Source organism: Notothenia rossii (genome assembly GCF_949606895.1).
Source record: "Notothenia rossii genome assembly, chromosome: 1".
Classification (NCBI taxonomy): domain Eukaryota; kingdom Metazoa; phylum Chordata; class Actinopteri; order Perciformes; family Nototheniidae; genus Notothenia; species Notothenia rossii.
The window spans coordinates 12,335,146-12,354,374 of NC_136912.1; the positions used below are offsets into that span (position 1 = coordinate 12,335,146).

Here is a 19,229-nt window from a genome sequence, read left to right on the forward strand (position 1 = left end):
CTAGGGTCTTTAAACTCGTACTTTAGAAAAAAAAATCTCCATTCCAAGGCAGCCAACTGGACTCACGCTGCTCAGTGTGTTAAACTAAGCAAAAGCAAACTTCCCATCTCTATTCCACTCCTGTTTGGTTCAGACCTGTTGTTGGAGAAGGAACAGAAACAGATGCGTTTCTTGGGACTATGGATAAAGAAAGCTTAATCACACAGCTTTACTTCCCTGCAATGCAAAGTTCTGTTAAGAGACCCCTGAAAAGGCAACGTTTGGCCAACAGTGTAACAACAACAGGGGTTTGTGGAAAGGCAGTAACTGCTTGTTGTTTTGTTGACTCCATTAATGTTTGTATTTGTGAAGGTTATGCCGGATAAGTGTTAGCAATGATACACTAATGGCTCATTAACTCCTGGAAGCTGAAGAATTTAGGGCCAAATAAAGGCCTGTTATTAAGCTTTAAATGCCGTGTGGCTGTTTTTTCGAGGCGAGTCTCTGTTTAATCTCATTCGCTCTTCCTTATTGTCATGATATTGTGCACAGATGCTCGCTATCACCTCCGCCATATTAAGCATTTCTAAAACACTGTCTTGAGGCCCAAATGACCGTTTCCCAGAATGAATATTGCTAGGTTAAGTCCTGCACAGTGGGTCCCCGCAGTGTTAAAGAAGGTTATGAAGCCCAGGCCCCCCTCTCATCTCTGCACTTGAAAAAGAGGTTGAGCCAGAAGGTGAACCGGGTCTGTTCGTCTGCTCTATCGGCTGATTCACTGGCTCTCTCATCTCTCATGAATTCAGGATGCAGTCATTTTTCTTGACAATATTTTTCAAGGAAATGAAAGAAAACCATTAGAAGGATGCTTTCTTGTGTCATGTGTTGGCCGATACAGATTGGCTGATATGCATATTATTTGTATTTACTTTGTACAGTGGTTGCACGGGTACCCCTATCTCAGGGGCTAATGAGTCCTTTTGCTTCTTATTGTCTCTGACTTGCCCTGAAAAAAACAGACCGAACTTCTCCATGTCACGGCATGTGAGTCTGAAAGCTTTTGGACACCAGAACATTACATTCATTTGTGATTGTTCAGCATTATGCCTCAGGCCTTAAAAGGCCATAGCTCTTCCATTGTTGCTTTACTGAACATTGAACTTCTACTCAACACAATTATCAAGCTGTTGACAATATTTAAATTTATGGCAAACTCTGAAGTCTATTAGAAATGGGATACCCAAGTGAATTTAAATCACTTAATGATAGCCATCTTACGATTTCTGGGTCTTCCCTATTGCCTCCAGATACAGTCATGTGATTATGTACGGTCAAAATGAGATATGAAAACCCATTTCTGAACATTCAAACTGTTTACAAAATCTCTCAGAAGAAATAAACAAGTTGACACCAAGGATGCTTTTTGATAGAGATTTCCTTGTAGTTGTAGTAGATGGCTGGAAAGCAACTACGGGCAGGCTGGGCTTGAGGATTCGCAGTGGGATCGTTTTATCTGCCTCATTATGCATCTGTCTGCGGCACTCCGTGTCCATGCTCGTTAATTGTTGTTAAAGGTCTTTTGGTAAGAGGCAGGGATTATTTAGGCACCATAAACCGAATAAACACATGCAGTGCGCCCTCAGACTTAAGATGCTATACTCAAACGACATCAAAGCATAAATTAGCCAGCGATTACTGGGGAAAAAGCCTTTGAGATCATTTGCACTGCAGCGGCAGTGTAAGCTCCTCTGTAGAGAATGACCATTATGAACGTGAACCTCCCCAATAAGCGACGTTGACACTAATTAAGTTTAATAAAGTTTACCACGATGTTCCTCATATTCCTCTATTTCTCATCGTTTCATCTGATTTTGCTTTAAAGGTATTAAAAGTAATGAGAGTCTTTTGCCCCCCGGACCAAGGCTTATTTGGAGGAGGGACACATTTGCTCACACAAACAGAATGTTTTATGCATGTTTTTAAATCCGACAACTAAGGTTTTTCCGTCATTAATTATTTTGTAGATTAATTATTTTGTTAAAAAAAAAATTGCGTCGCACTTAATAATTATAATGTATGCTTCAGTGTGCCATTAAGTCTTAGCTAGTCCTATACAAAGATACATTTAGAGCACAAAGAACACCGTTATTCCAAAGAACAAAACCTCAGAAATACTATTTCAAACAGACAGGAGAGAATGCACTGTGCTTTCTCCACATATTTAAATAGCCAATGACCCTCGGTTGTATTCACTTGCACACATTTACAAATTCTATTCTTCATGTGAAATAAATACACACAAAATTATGATTTTTTTTGTTTCATGTTAGAATACCTAGCAGCATCAACAAGCCTTTTGAACAGGGAATATTGTGGACATCCTAGGTTGTTTCCACCAGTGGTTCCTGAATCCCCACTTCTCACATCCGGCCTGTGGCTGGAGAACGGTTAAAGACTCACTGTAGCTTCTGCCACTGCATCGCCCAGAGCTAGAATACAGCACTGAGACACGTAAACTCCACCAGTCACCATTTTTGCTGACAGCAGTGGCTTATCCACCCAAACTCCCTCCATGAATGAACAGCCCTCTAGCCTGACTCTAACCATAGGGGGGGAATCCCTCCCACACCCACAAGAACAAGAGTCTTTCCCCAGCGATGGAAATGCCAGAGGTTTCTACGCTTGCTCACCCTATTCCCTGCTGTTCCAGTGTGTTTTTATGCGCAGAACAAAAATCCGAGAGGAGGCTGGCATGTGGAAGCACAATGGCTGCAGATGATGTTGTGTTGTACACCCTTGTGGATGGAGGCTGGCAGTTTCTGCTCTAAGCTGTGTTCTAAGGTGCAACAGGGGTAGAGACGAGATCAAATGACAAGGAGCGCATCGCTCAGGGCTGAAAGTTGTTGCGCTGCACGAGAGAGAAAATGTTTTGAAAAACGGGTCCAAAAGAGCGGCGTGAGACGCAGACCACATCATTACCAAACACAACCCCTGTCTGGTGCCTTTAGTTCGGATCTGCCAAGCAACCTCTTTTGCTTTTATTCCTGCTGATTGTTATTCATCCTGAGGGTGAAGTGGCAAGTTGAGAGGGATTTGAAAATTGTCCAGCTAGATTAATATAATTTATCATCTGTTTATCAAATGTTGTACTCACACAAGGGAGCAAAGTATGAGGACATAAGGCAGGATTGGGGGTAAACAACATTCAAGGAATTTGTTTTTGTGCTGTTGAAAATACCTTTTTAATTTTTAAATGTTTAGCCGTGTTGCCCATAGGAAAATAGAAAAGACTGCACTGACTAAAGAAGAATTTCATATTATATCTGTTGAATATGTAATAAAGGTCCACCTAACTGACTGTACCTGTGTGCGTTTTGCCAATGCACTTATTGCATGTGACCAGAGTCAGCAAATCATTCTCAATACTAACATGCAGCTGGAAATACCAACAATAGCCGTGTCCGTTGTTTACATTCAATACGATAATTGTTGGTGTTTTTCTTACAGTTAATGAGACATGAGGTAGTTGGATATGCTTAGCAGTGAAAAACCGACAATCTCTCATTGACTTGTCCTGCAGCAGTAGTTAGGCAATCCCTCGAGTGGCTTGTGAGCTTTCCCTGGTTTCTCCAAAGTCGCCCATCCCTAGCTTTAATCATTGTAGTTCATTTATTTTTTACTTTCACTAAATAACCTTGGCAAACATTGAAGATAAGTCACCAAATGTGTATTAATGTTCTCGGTACATCCCTGTCTATGTTAATTCTGTATGTATGGCAGACTGGTGCTCACACTGCAACGACTGAGTGTTACTGAATAAGGATGCAATAGTCTTCCATCTCCAGAGTGTTATGATGTGAAACTGGAGGCCCCCGGCCAATGAACTCCATCTGCAATCCAATCCCTTCTCCATCCAAGAAAGTATGCTTATCCTTCAACAAAATGGAATGTTTTGCATATGAACTTTGGTTTTCCGTCAATACCATCAGCATCCGAAAAGGCATAAAGGAGAAACATGAGATGAAATAGGCTCTTTCGCATACTGCATATTTCAGCTCATTTGTCCCATTAACAGCCTGGACACACAAGGCAGTGCCGGTGCCTCATCGACTTGAGTTCATTTATGGAGGAAAATCTATAGAGGAGCGACACATATCCATCTGCTTCTTCACCCTCCCTCAGGGAGAGTCATTTGTGTACTTATTTAAGCTGCGGTCAGCCATTAGACCAGGCCTCCACTGGACTGTGTGGGCTAGAGAGCTAATTACTTTTCTTCCCTCTGCTATGGCGATAACTTTTCCCAAGTCATTGTCTTGGCACATGTATGGAAAAATCTTTTGGTTGATCTAGCACAATTAGATTGGAGGAAACAGGTGTCTAGTTTGAGTGAATTGCCATTATGCTTATCATAGTAGTTCACCATAGCCACGAATGCCCTGTTACTCCTCAAACACTTCACAGTGTATTGTGCATGCTGCTCTACTGCATGTCTTAAGAAGTCAGTCAGAAGGAAGACCTACTGTTGTAATGAGGTTAACTGAGGGAAGAATGCCACCATAAGCAGGAGCTTGTTTCCAGTGTTTCTCTCTGACTCTGTGGAGCCGAGGGGAGGGAAATTAGGTGTGTGTTTCAGGTGTGGTTGTCTCAGTGGGCTTATGTGTATCCTCAGCAGATTTCAGTTGGGGTCCTAATAATAACTTGAAAGTGCAAAGTCTCCAGCATGGCTCCACATAATTAGCCTTTAGCAGGAATCAAGCTAATTGCAGAGAGGTAATTGGGCACACTTTCCAGTCTGTTTTTCTGTTTTGATACACACACACACACACACACACACACACACACACACACACACACACACACACACACACACACACACACACACACACACACACACACACACACACACACACACACACACACACATTCTCACAGTACTTTCTTACCTTGGCGTTTCATGTTGCTTGTCACTTTGATTTCCAGATAAATTCAAAAAGCATTTTAATTAGTAGATTTTTTAACAATGTCATATTTTTGCTGAACTTTCTACAATAATGGAGCACATAGTGGAATAGTGTATAATATTCTAGTGATATTTGTGGAGATCTAAAAAAAAAAAAATGCTTTGTACAATACTGCTCCATATTTATCCATTTCTTATTGTGTGTGTGTGTGTGTGTGTGTGTGTGTGTGTGTGTGTGTGTGTGTGTGTGTGTGTGTGTGTGTGTGTGTGTGTGTGTGTGTGTGTGTGTGTGTGTGTGTGTGTGTGTGTGTGTGTGTGTGTGTGTGTGTGTGTGTGTGTGTGTGTGTGTGTGTGTGTGTGTGTGTGTGTGTGTGTGTGTGTGTGTGTGTGTGTGTGTGTGTGTGTGTGTGTGTGTGTGTGTGTGTGTTCTCAGGGCCGGGGTAGAAGAGGATCTGGACATGCTGCGTGTGCAGGCTGCGATGGACCGGGCCACAGTGAAGGAGCTCCGCTTGTGTCTTGCTGACGAACACCAAGGTGAACTCTTATTTATTTCTGCAGATGTTTAGTATATAAACAAGAGATCATGACATTTTATAATCAGTTTTTGTCTTCAGTTTTTTATTTTGGTGTTGCAATATTTTACCCTAAATACTCCTTCTATTTTATTATTCATGCATTAATAAACTGTATTTTTTATTACAATGCCAAGGTTGCCTCTGGTATGACCTGTGAGTGTGGAGGAAGTAAGCATGCTTAACATGGCAGCACCTCTACGCCATCCTTTTACCTCTGGGCCATGCGTATTAGTGAGCAGAATTAATAAGACAACTCCCGGTGGAATTAATACGACAACTCAATTAAGACTTGATCAACTCCTTGCAAATTGATTGAGAGATAAAGTAGTATTCATCTTGTCTGCATATATCAATCCCAATGTTAAAAAGGCACATCGCTTTGAATCCAATCTGCAACCTTTTGTCAGACGCTGACCACCGCAACCGCTGCTCTTAATTAACTAGTTCAATAACAAATCTGTCCAACATCACTTTCATTTCCTCACAACCGATGATGGTGTCTGTTTGAGATGCAAGCATGTGATTTAAAGGATGGCACTAATTAAAATAGTGGATCCTCCCCGATTGACAGTCCAGTCAGGAATACTAGGAAATAAGCTCTTTAGAAAGGAGATAGTTTTAAATCTTGTCAGGTGAATAATCACTGTTACACAGTAGCCTGACCACATGCATTCACTCGTGTGTTATCAAGTACAATGAAGTCTAGATATTATCAGAAGAAAAAAACGACAAGCCATTTCAACTGCAAAGAGTGTTTTACACTATTTCTCTTAAAGGTGGGGTAGGTAATTCACTCAGAAACACTTTTTCTTATATTCCATGGAATGCTCTTAACATCCCGATAGCAATGAATATATTAAATGCTTAGACAATAAATCCATAAAAACATTTCATCTGTGGAAGCCGTAGCGCTGTAAAAAGTACGACCAATCATCTGAGCCGGCCCGGCTAAAGTAACTGGATGGCCTACCTGCCTGTCAGCCTTCCATCTGTGCACAAACTTATCTCGTGCCCTCATTGGTCATGTGCGCGTTCGTGTGTGTTGGAGGAGGGGCTCTGTAAGGAAGTCTGAAGGAAGGGGCAGATTTTTTTCCGCTGCGTATTTTCAAATTCTAGCGCACTCGAGCTGGTTTCTCCATTCTTACCTACCCTACCTTTAAGTATTGCAGTTTTTATAAACAATTTTTATTACAGCTAATGTTAAAGTTGTATTTTTCCTGTATAAATAATAGTTTCTTGGTACCATACAAATCTTTATAAAAATCCAACAATAAGTATGTTACATATTTAAAAGATTTACGAAAGCCTTTGGGTTTCTTCAAACTGTGCCTTTTTCTTAAGTCATTGTTTATTATTTACTAATAATGTTTATATAGTTTTGAATAATGATCTTACCATATCTTAGTAAAAAAAAAAAAATTCTCCTATTTCGTACTTAAAATTAGGATGAATAATCTCGTCTAAAATTTGGAATATTTACATCTGGACTTATTCTACATGTTGACAGTCAATAAAAAGTCAACTCAAAGTTATTAAGACCCAATCTTGAATGGCCACAACATGCGCGCCTGGAGACCCTCTGTGACCCGCTCAAAGGGATGGAGGGTTGAAACGCTCACTCAGGGATCACACTAACGAAAGGCAGCAGATGAAAGGAACAGGGCCTTTGTGCTGCAGCCCATGAGGAGACGTGGGAGGGACGTTAATGTATGCCGCGGTGCCAGGACCTCCTCCAACTGCGGGTGACTAGGGAGCCACCACGTCTTCTTATCAAGGTAGTGCTGAGGTGCCAACTCCCAAGCCACCAGCGCTGGAGCCGGATAATTGTCTCCCAACCTGGTTATGTGCCCAGCGAACACGGCAGCCCTCCTGTCCTATTTGGTGCTCTGTCTGATTGGATGTGACATGCTGGGAAGACAAAAGAGCAGGCTAATTCAAAGTAACAAAGTTCCCTGGGCAAAGCGTCAAATGCAAAGCAAGGGGTAATAACATAACCCTCACTCCTTTTACCGTCCCTACTAGGGCCCCTTTTCCATCTCACTCAAAAAAGATCAACTGACCTGAACAGTCAAGCTTCTGAATGTTTAATGTTTCCAGCCTCATTGTACTAATTATTTTTGCTTGTCCTGTCATTAATGTTTAACAGGAGATAATGAGAAATAGAAAGTCTTATATTGTTTTGTGGAACATTTGCTTTTTCCCATTTTCCCAAAATAATATATACTTCTTATCTTAGTAGAGAAGATATATCTAATTTAGCAGATTTTAACTGTATGACACACTGTGACACAGCCTATTGGAGGCGAATCTGAATATATGTGCATCAATTCCCCAAGCACTTTGACTCCTGCGTGCATTCTGTTGTTATCATAAAGACTAAATCATATGTTTGCCAAGGCCACTATTGAAGTTCTCCGAATAAAGCAGCATGTTAGTCTGCGGAGATTAGCTGTCCGTTGGGGAAACACAGTGGACTACAAAGCAGTGTAGCCCGGGGCTGTGTGTTCACCGGGGATTCAAGATTCAAGTACTCTGCGTTTGTTTAAGATCCCCAGAGAGGTGCACATGGCAAGTACCAGTGTGTGCTTTTGAACACTGTTTTCCTATTTCCACATGGACTACTAAATAAAAGAATCGTTCTAATAATCAAGAGGAAAAAATGATGAGATTTAAGAGACAGGAGGTGGTTCATAGCAGAGTGGAGAATTCAAGTCCCCATGAAAATAACATCAGTGATTCTGCTTTACTTCCGATTGATTGACAAAAGAAGAAATTAGAAACTGGACCTTGGGAAAGAAACGAGACCTTTGTAATGCTAATTGATTTAATGTACCCTCTTTATTATCGTTCTATTGATTGAGCCTGAGTTTGACGTGTAATGTCACAATAACGAGCTTTGTTCCCTTTTGCAGAATTGCTTCACAAAGTGGTAGAGGAGCGCCAGGTCAAAAGCAGCACTCCGAAAAAGCTTTCTGTTTCTTCACAGCGAATGGAACAGTCATTTAAAAAGGTACAGCACTATGCCATCACTAAGTGTTCTTTGTCATTGCCAATAATAGAAACCCGACAGAGCCATAAGTACTCACAACGCCTTTCAGATAAATTCTCTATCGGGAAAGATTCAAAAGTCTTCTCACTTTTGCTCGTGTAGCCATTTCCGAAGTGTCAGCTAGAATGTCGTTTCTCTCAAAGTTACGATATTTCACAAATACCAAACAATAATAACTAGGTAGTGTAAGTCATTTCAAGTACATGTTGAATCTGAGCTCTTAGTAGGCTGCACCAAATTCTGCACACATGCTTTTAAAACCCCTGCGTGCATGAGTTTATATGATGCCCCCCTTCTGCCTTCATGGCATTGAATCATCAAGAGTGAGGATAGCCATCTAATGTTGTGTGAAAGATACCAGGCCTCACCAGCGGGCAGAGTGAAACCAAATAAAAGGGAGAGATTGCCTGAAGGCACAAACCCAGCAGGCATGCACTGTTCTCTTAAACAGTCTCCACTGAAGATCTGACAAATAGGCTAAGTGCTCCAGGTTGATGAGGGTGATCAGGGTAAGGGGGTGCCAGTCAGATGTCCATAGTCTTGCAAGGTGGGGAGGGGCAGTTGCATCCTGCGTTGGTTCAGCCATAAACACAAGATTAATGCATAAGCACATACACTTGTGAGGAAATGTCTAGGGAGAAAATGACTGTGCATGCTACTGTACCACACACAGGTCAAATCTCATACAACTATCCTCTGTTAACAGTATAACAAAAAAGGGGTGAACTCTGACATGCCATGTTGTTGTTTTTCACTAGCACTACAAGAGCAGCGGGCTCTGAAGTCTTGAGTATGTTTGGTAAAAAGGACAGATATGCAGGGGAAAAAACAAACTATGTTGTACCACTGAGGCCACATATCTCTGATTCCTTCAGATTGAACAGCTGGAGCGCAGGATGGCGTCCCTGGAGGAGGACACGGAGAGGCTGAAGGAAGAGAAAGAGCAGCTACTTGAGGCCAACGAGGACTTGGCGCACAACTGCCGCAGACTGCAAGCCTCCCTGGATCATCTGCTAACCCAGGAAGCTGTCCGTGAAGAGGCAGCCCGTGCCCAGGCCCTGGCCCAAGGGGAGCGGCATCGAGGCGAGATCACGGCTTCACAAGGCCGTCTGGCTGCCTCTCAGAAAGACGCTACCAAGCTCCATCATCAGCTGCTGAAGCTGAGACAGGAGCTGGGGATCCTCAGAGCGGCCGGGGACTTCCACAGGAACCGCGCAGCAGCAGCAGCAGCAGCAGCTCGGGCGGGCGGGACGGCTGGCAACATTAGCGGCAAGGTCAAACTCAAAACAACCCGGCTCAGAGGTCCGCTGCCCCAGCGCCGCCACCGAACAGTCAGCCCCAATCAAGCCATCAGCTGGCAAGGCCGCAGCCCGAGTCCCACTAAGGACGAGTGGGAGGACTTGAGCGTAGATAGGTAATGACACACACACACACACACACACACACACACACACACACACACACACACACACACACACACACACACACACACACACAGCAGCACTTACTCTCACAGCCTCCCTCCTCATTAATTTTAGGTGGTAGGTGTGGAGCGGGGGTGGGCTGGCTGGCTGAATTGTTGGGGGGGCCCACGCAGCATCGAGGGGACAACGTGCATATGCAAAGCGTAAGCAAATGGGTGATTGAATTCCATCTTCTGTCTAGTTGGTATTCAGGAGCCAAAAGAAGAATGCGAGCAAGAATGATAGAGAGAAAGAGAGAGGAGGGGGAAACTACTGTCAGATCCTTTGAAATATCCTGGGACGCCTTGCTTGGAGCTTATTGACTGAAATTTGCATGCAAAATTAGCCACCTCTCTACACAAAGTTGAACCAGTGCCAGGAAAGCCCAGGGATAAGGGGCCCTCCGAAGCCTTGATACCTTCCAGTGATGCCATTTTCATGCACTAGTCACGCTACCCTGAAATTGACAGTTTGGCAGTTTGATTTAATTTACTGGTCCTTTGCATATTTACTAACCCCCCTCTGACAGCGCTAAGGATCCCCCTGCAAGAACCAGGCTCCCCCACCCACCTCCTGCACACAACTGTACTGCATCCAACCCCACCCTGTGTGTAGTCATGTTGGTTATCTCGTGGCATGTCAATTCACAAATGTGTGTGTGCTACTCTTGCGTTCTCCAGCCACCTCTGTAAACCCCTCCCAACACACACACACACACACACACGCACTTTCCATCTCACCCACCCTCCCCTTCCCTTCCCTCTCCTCACCTTAATTTAGTTAGATAGATTTTGAATGACCCTACTCGGCTCAGTACCAGATGTCTACAAGCTGTTTAACACCCTCTAAATTAAGAACCATCGACAGTAATTATTTCATGTATGTTTTATGCAAAAAAGCCACTGATCCAACATTTATTGAGTGATGGTCGGAATGATTTGATTTCAAACACTCAGAGCTATCGCTGATATTTATTTCCCTTCACTTCTCTCTTGCTGTATGCCTCTCTCTATCCACTTTCTCCTACTAACTCCCCATCTTTTCAGCAACTAATTCATCAGGCTGTAATCCACCCCATCTCAATCCACATGAGGCTGTTTAACAGGGACTGGGTGCAGCTATGCCCTGCTTTCCTAATGCCTCTCCATGTGGCTAATAAGCAGCAGTCTAATATACGCTTTACCTGAGAGGAGGATCTAAGTGGATTTGTGAAGAAGGGTTGTAAACTGAGATGTTGTGTTATTTAAAGCACCTGTCAGCTGATTTGCTACTGTAAAGCCTTCTGCGCCTCGTATCTCGCAGCGGTCTTCGTTTGCAATATGTCTGGTAGGCGCTTTCTGGAATACAGTATTTCAGCCTACGGGAGTTTGGCCTAAATAGTGCCCACTAAAGATGTCAGTCTCGTTAAAGATACTGACAAGTCTTTGTTTATTCCGCTTCTTTTCATCGCCGCCTCTGGCTCACGCTCTCAAGTTTTGAGGTGCTGGAGGCAGCTGACCATTTTAAACAGATCAGCAGTTTTGGTTTGAGAGCGGGACAGAATGAGAGCAAGGGGGCATGAAGGATATCATATTCAATTGTTCTGATAGTAAGAATATGGAGTGGGTGGTTATGATTGTGTTACATATTGCATATTCTATGAATGACTGTGGGAAATATACTTTTTATAAATGATGTAATATTATTATTGTCTTTTAAATCACTTTTTTAAAAAGCATTTTACTTTAGATTCAGAGTTTGGAAATGGCCGAAGAGAGAAATATATGAAATGCGTTAAAGCTGGAATCAAACATAAATTACATTAAAGCACACAATGTTCATAATGCTTACTGCACATATTTCTTCTTTCATATTTCATATTTGATATCCTATAATTCATTCATATCATTCTATTTCCATGTAAATTACTGCTTTATTTTATTGCTATTTAACTATATTTTATTACGGTGTCCTTAAAGATTTCTTGTTTTATATGTTATGTCTGCACCGTGACATCACGTCAAATTCCTCGTATGTGTGAACCTACTTGGCAATAAACCTGATTCTGATTCTGAAACCTGAGACGTTGCAGTAACGTACACTGTAATGCAAGGCTACACAATTCTGAATCACTTCACAAACTTACAAGATAAGATTCTTTAAAAAAAAAAAGGTATTTCTTTCTCCCACTGCTAGTTGGGAGCTTTGTGTAACACATCGCTCCAAACTCGAGATGAACTGGGTAGAGATCTGTTCTGTAAAGGTGACCCCTGGAAGAACAATCTATGATAATCCCTCATCATTTGACACAATTTCACACCCGTAAATGCACAGCCATGTTTTCATAATTGAATGCATTATCACCGTAACATGCCAGCACTGCTTCCTTACTCTAATGTTTTAAAAACACATCCAGGAGACAACTTAATAATATAGATAACCTTTGGGTTAGTAACTGTAACTCTTGTTGTCTAATTAGCCTCATGTTTACTGTAGACCGGACGAGACAAAGTGAACTGTCTCTAGTAATTGTCCATCTACATGTTATTCATCATTTGTAGAATAATATCCTTGTATTCATCGTGTAATGACTTTGTACTCAATCGGGCTGAATTCAACTCAGACCTGTTTAGCCGTCACCGCAGCATGAGGCAGGTATAACTTTTCATCAAATGTACTGTCGGTAACCCTGGTCTGACTGGGGGTGATTAGAGACCCTCAGCAAGTCCCTGTGCCCCATCCAGACCGGGTTTAACCCCTCACTAGCCCCCCAGCCCTGTCATGTTCCAGTTACATCCCCTCTCTGCGGTCTTTACCTCCGCTGCTTCTCCCTGGCCCCACCTTAATAAACCCGCCAGCGTAAATGTCACTGGCTTCCACCTTCACGTCAAAGGTCACTGTCAATAAACCTGTGTGTGTGTGTGTGTGTGTGTGTGTGTGTGTGTGTGTGTGTGTGTGTGTGTGTGTGTGTGTGTGTGTGTGTGTGTGTGTGTGTGTGTGTGTGTGTGTGTGTGTGTGTGTGTGTGTGTGTGTGTGTGTGTGTGTGTGTGTGTGTGTGTGTGTGTGTGTGTGTGTGTGTGTGTGTGTGTGTGTGTGTGTGTGTGTGTGTGTGTGTGTGTGTGTGTGTGTGTGTGTGTGTGTGTGTGTCAGTCAGGAAGCCCTTACCGTGTGTCCATCAGATGCAACTTTGCTTGGCTCCGCTCAGCCGTGCCTCTCACACACGTCTGTCACACACAGAGGGCTAATGAAGGCCACAGCCGCTCTCATACATGTTGATGCATTCAGCATCAGCAGCAGACACCGCAGCTTTTCACTTCATTTACACCCGCATTTACACTTCCAGCTCAGAAATTGGATGGGACATTGATTTTCTGTTGGAAGTCCAGGGGGGGGCGAATGCACATATTTTAGCTTGATGTCAACTAAATCAAGCATAAAAGGTAAATTGGACTTTTGTCCAGTGGTGGTACTTTCAGAGGCAGGGTTGTGGGTTCAATTTCTGGCCGGTAATATTCCTCTTTGCTTTTCTCTCCAGTGACAGTGGTGAAGAGTATGAGGACAGTCTCAACGGGGGGGCCTCCAGGACAACGATACACAGACGAAACACTGACAGGAAGGTTGGTCTGCGCTCATCCTAAAACATGTTTTACATTTAAAGAAAATACAGAACAGATGTCAGATTTGAACACTGGTCTAATTTAGTATGTTCCCCTTGTCTAATTCTGTGATGTTTTACAGTTGGATTTATTTTTGAATACCCAGCATTTAAATAGCTTTACAGTACAAACAGGTTTTCAGAATAATAATCAGACTTCTTTAGATTGTGCTATTATTCCAGTTGTGTAAGACTATCATAAAAACACTTATTTCATACTTTTGTTCAGTTATTGAAGTATAATTTGTAGCACCACAGTATGACATTTAAACTTCTTAGTCCTTATTTTATAATTCTATCTTTAAAGGTGGGTCTAATGTCATATTCAGCATAAATTATTCCTTCGTTTTTAAGAAAAATATGTCAAGGCACCTTACCAAGCTAAATTGCAAGCAGATTTTCAATTAATTTAAAAGGTTAGGGTTAGGGTAGCAGTTATTATGAGTTAATAACTGCTACAAAACCAACGTAATTAAAAACACATTTGTTTTAATGTGCTTTATTCTGTAATTCAAACAATGTTCTTTTCTCTAAAAATGTCCTTTGTGTTTAGAGATGTAATCTGACAGAATGATCGTTGAACATGTAGAAATAGGAACACGACAGATAATTCATGGAGAGTGATTTTTTCAGTTGACATCTTGTGAACCTGTCTGAACTGAGGATTTTTACCATGAAATTCATATATATTATCTAATCGGGTATACTGCATGTGATAAGTCGGCATATGGATCATTCTGAGGCATCTATCCCCACTCCCAATGCTCTTGCATTCACAAAGACTTTTATACGTGTGGGTGTCAGAGCTTCTCACTTCCTTTTCCTCCCCACACCATTAGAATCAATAAGGCCTGGTCCCTTGCACTTGTCCATATCAAACCACTTCAGAAGGACATGGCAGCTCCAAACCCCAGAGAGATCTGTCCGTCAAGAGGGGATATGAAGAGAGGAAAGATGGGGACCTTTTAAAGATACCCTGTCTCCCTCTCCTTCTGTTTTCCGAGAGGAGGCTGAGCTAGGTAGAAGGTGGAGATGAAGTGCGGCTTGTTGTTGAACATGTAGCCAGGGAGCTGTCAGGACCCTTCCTCTCAGATCCCCTTTAAGTTTCCCCGCTCCAGATTCCGCTAAATGTGCCCATCAGCTCCTCCCGGGCTCATCGCCATGACAGCCCTGGCCGCTCACGACGTGCTATGTCACAAACCAAAGGGTTCACCCCCCCCCCCCTCCTCTCTGCAAGGCACCGTGTGATCAAACCTGGCACTGATCAAATCCTACCTGACCCCATATACAAAGGGAACAGGCAGAGAAGAAGGGGGGGGGGGGGGGGGGGGGTGCCTTCTTTGATGTCACTACAAACGATGGTGCAGTTGGGAGTTGTCACACACACACACATACACACACTTATGAGTGCAAATGACTACACACACGTCATACTGTAAGAGTGAATCAGGGCTTTCCGACAGTGATTGAACAAAGGCGGTATTTGCAAGCGTCTGTCAGAGGTAATATCCGTGCGGAGCGGCGCTCACGTTGAAGTCGGTTAAACGCGCTCAGGTGAATTATTAAAGCGCAGGGTGATTTGTCTTGTCGCGTTAAACCGAGCACACCCTGTGATCACGGTGTCATTATGAGCTGCGTTTCAGGAAGCACAACATGTCAACCGGTTGTGTTACATTTAACAGCTGCTTTTCATGTCTGCCTCTGACTGTACTGTGCTCTCAGTCCTACAGGTGTTCAATGATCTCACACGCAGCCGCAGCAGGATCCAGCAGAAAGCAACCCGAGGTTCTGGCCCAAGGTAGAATCACTTTCCCTTTTTTCACACCCATGCAAAACTACAAAAATCTAATCGACTATTAATTGAAGCAGGAAGAACACTCGATGTATGCACATGGCGTCGATCGGAAACAAGTTTTCAGGAAGTTTAACAAGCTTTGTTTTGAGGTGCTTCTTCAGAACCCGTATGATGTATAAATGGAAAATGTTAATCATTCAAGTTGTTAAATATATCACAGTTTTCACTTGTGCATACACAAAGACACTTTTACATAAGCCTGTTATCTCCCACCAGTAGCTTCTAAATAGGGATTTGTTCGGTGCACTTGTCAACTCTGAGGTGCCTGCGTGTACTTCCTCCTGTTAGACGATGAGCAGCATGAGCCCTGGGATCGAGGGACGAGGGGAGAGAAAAGGAGGTGGAGGAGGAGGAAGAGGATGCTAATGAAGAGCCAGCACTGCTCCTCCTCTTCTCTGCAGCAGCGCGTGGAGTCCCTACAGCGTCACATTGACATACTGCGAAGTGCCGGGAAAGACGCTGTGCTCTCAGCCAAAGAGCTGCGAAGGGCCAATGAGAAGATCACGGCACAACTCCACTCTCTTTCTGAGAAACTCTGCAGCAGTAAACAGCTCACACAGGTAACTAGGGGAATAAAGAGCAGGGAAATGAGTAAACGGGAAAGCCAGTTTTAAGTAAAATGTTCGTATTTGTCTGTCTTTTGGTGGTTCTTTTGTATTTGCTGGGGGCTGAGAGTGCAGCAGTAGCAGGTCCTTTGCCCTTATCATGCTTAATAAGTGTGGCTGACAGGCCTACCCTCGCCTGTGGAGGTCAGTGCCACGGAGCAGAAGCAAGGAGAACAATCTCCCTCCCTCTTTCCATTTTTTCCTTGCTCTGACTCTGCTGTTGTCTTGTCTTACTGAATGTTTCAACAAGCCAGTTCTCCACCACAATCCGTGTCACCAGCAGTTGCATTACTTCAAATGTGTGCAGCTGTGTCCGCGCACGCACGCACGCACGCACGCACACACACACACACACACACACACACACACACACACACACACACACACAAGGTGACTTTTTTTTTCATAGAGTCCACTGCCACACACCCATTTAGTTATTTAGTACCTGCCTCCAGGTAGGAAACTCTTGACTTGGTGTGGAATATAAATAAAACACCGAGCACTTTGGCCATAAACAGAACCTCTCCTGCCATGGCCTCCTTCTCCACACCGACATATGACACACACGTATGCACACACACAAATACACTCCAACACCTAGATGGATACAGTCGTTAATCTGACAGGCAGGAGACTTCTTTTGGTGAATTCAGACACCGCAGCAGCCAGTCAGGGCCCATCGGACAGCTGATTAGGAGTGTGTGTGTGTGTGTGTGTGTGTGTGTGTGTGTGTGTGTGTGTGTGTGTGTGTGTGTGTGTGTGTGTGTGTGTGTGTGTGTGTGTGTGTGTGTGTGTGTGTGTGTGTGTGTGTGTGTGTGTGTGTGTGTGTGTGTGTGTGTGTGTGTGTGTGTGTGTGTGTGTGTGTGTGTGTGTGTGTGTGTGTGTGTGTGTGTGTGTGTGTGTGTTTCAAGTAGCATAGTAAAGATGCAGTACATCGGACTGGTACACACAGGTCAGCCCTCATACTGTTGCTACCTAGGAAGTGGCCCTTGTGCTCCCACCCAGGCATCTGATTGCTGAGGCCCAACGAGACCTTAGACTCAGACACAGCAGTAAAGGCACATGTGTACACACACACACACACACACACACACACACACACACACACACACACACACACACACACACACACACACACACTGCTGCGTGAATGAGTAGACAGAGGGGGAATTGTTGTCTTCCTGTTTGTTTCCTCTTCCCTCCTGCAGTATTAATGCCACTCCACCAGAGAAAGTTGGAGCCGACTGACTGGCCGAAGCCATTTCTTGTTGCCCTCTCTGGAAAGGGCAAGAGGTGATGGACTTTGGGCTTGTTCCAGCCGGTCCTTGCCAACTTTCTAACTGAAACTCTGGACTTGTAATTGGCTTAGGACAGCCTCCACAGGGGCCATCATGTGAGAAGTAGCATGGCAGTTTCTTGGAAACTTGTTTGTGTTGCTGTGAGTCCCTGACCCTTCAGCCATTCTGTCCTTCCCTTATTAGGTCTTCTAGTCTTATTTCCTTATTCCTTTCTGGTTCACTCTTGCCCATGTGCTTCTCTTTTATTTCCCTCCCCTCTGTGGTCTTTATAGGAATTCATATTTCGACTTTATAACGATGTGAATAATTGCATTATCAAAAGAAAAAGTCGTTGAAACTGATTTTGCTCTTAAATCAACACAGAATGAATAGACCTGCAGTGGAGATGTGTGAGGTTCTTTGTCATGCTGCACTCAGCTCTCTGGTCCCAGCTTGAGGGGAACACCCTCACAGCATGGTGACACTTTCTTCACTCTGTCGCCAGCAAGGCCTCCTGACAGATGTCTTTATCAGCAGCAGAGTGTAATCTGCAGTGTAGAAATGTCGGGTTGCCTCCCTGGCCAAGCATTAGATATTTACGGAACATTCCTATTTATTACAACTTGGGTTGGTTATGATTTCTCTGCTGAGATCTGGGAGCATGGCAATGATACTAAAACAAAGTGAAATCAATAATGATCCCACAGGAAAACCTGCACTCAAAACTATTGAAAGTACTGTTGGTCAAAGTAGTTTACAAAATGTACCTTCATTTTCATTTTAAAACAACTTTGTCTTTAGGTTTGTTTAAAACTCTTTTAAATGTGGTCTTTGGACCAGTCATGTTTCTTGTCCTTGTCTTTCATTTTGTAACGTTGCCATATTCCCAGATCTCAAATATTAACCTCTGATCAAGACATATGGCTATGATTCCTTGATCTACAGTAAATGTTAAATTCCTTATTTTATCCCCAGAAGGAAAATTCTGGTTAAATATTACAGCAGGAACTAATGACCAAAAACTAAGCAAATAAAGTGGGGAATTATCCCTTGAGGTGGCATAAGAAGCTTAAAAGAACTCAGGTGACAGGTGAGACATGCCCTCCTATTTCTACAAAGTGTAGCTCTTGACAAAATGTGCCCATGCGTATCATCCAACTACAGGATCATTTGGCTGCTTGGATTATCTGCCTCCCTCAGTCATTACTCCCCCCGTTCACTTCACTTGTACTGTGACATCGCCTTTCAAATGTACCAGCCTTATCTCTTTACGTGTGCACTGTCCTACCCTCCTCTAACATGTAAGGGGCCGGGATTATCACAGGATTAGATGGTGCCTTAGACACAACCGACTGAACTTTAAAAGCTCCGCACATGATTCAGTTTTTTTATAATATGCACAGAAAATGGCATAAAACAGCCAGCAGGATACATACAAAGCCAAATGCAGTTAGATGTTACACAAGTGTTTGAAAACAAGATAGTCCTTTGATTTATTAAGAAAAAAGGATTATTGTGCCAAATTCTCTTTTGCAAACATATTCTCATTTGGTCCTGTGTTCCAGTGCACCAATTCCTATAGAGCAGTGTGCTTTCGCCCGGCTTCAGAGCGCAACCACAAGCAGTTCTGTTTGGGCTCCAATGATTAAATTGTTTACTAAAGCATAACATTGTCTACAAGAGCACACATTTGTTTCTCCTAACTTGCCTGTATATATTATATAAATGATTATATAAATTATTCAAGGTTAAAGTATACATTGATATTATAAAACGGACAAGTCAAATCAAGCAATCTGATTGGTTCTTAGCCGTGATATACTGAGCGTATA

At 43.2% G+C, this 19,229-nt stretch overlaps 1 protein-coding gene across 2 annotated transcripts in view; it reads left to right on the forward strand.

Annotated features, from left to right (window-relative positions):
• The window catches only part of cntln (centlein, centrosomal protein), a 103,596-nt gene that overhangs the window by 51,746 nt on the left and 32,621 nt on the right, over positions 1–19,229 (forward strand). For both annotated transcript variants that reach the window (XM_079652057.1, XM_079652056.1), the window contains exons 14-19: positions 5,373–5,473; positions 8,427–8,524; positions 9,439–9,977; positions 13,541–13,622; positions 15,383–15,458; positions 15,804–16,075. In XM_079652057.1, the coding sequence (XP_079508183.1) occupies positions 5,373–5,473; positions 8,427–8,524; positions 9,439–9,977; positions 13,541–13,622; positions 15,383–15,458; positions 15,804–16,075 (1,168 nt within the window). The remainder of the gene's footprint in view (positions 1–5,372; positions 5,474–8,426; positions 8,525–9,438; positions 9,978–13,540; positions 13,623–15,382; positions 15,459–15,803; positions 16,076–19,229) is intronic.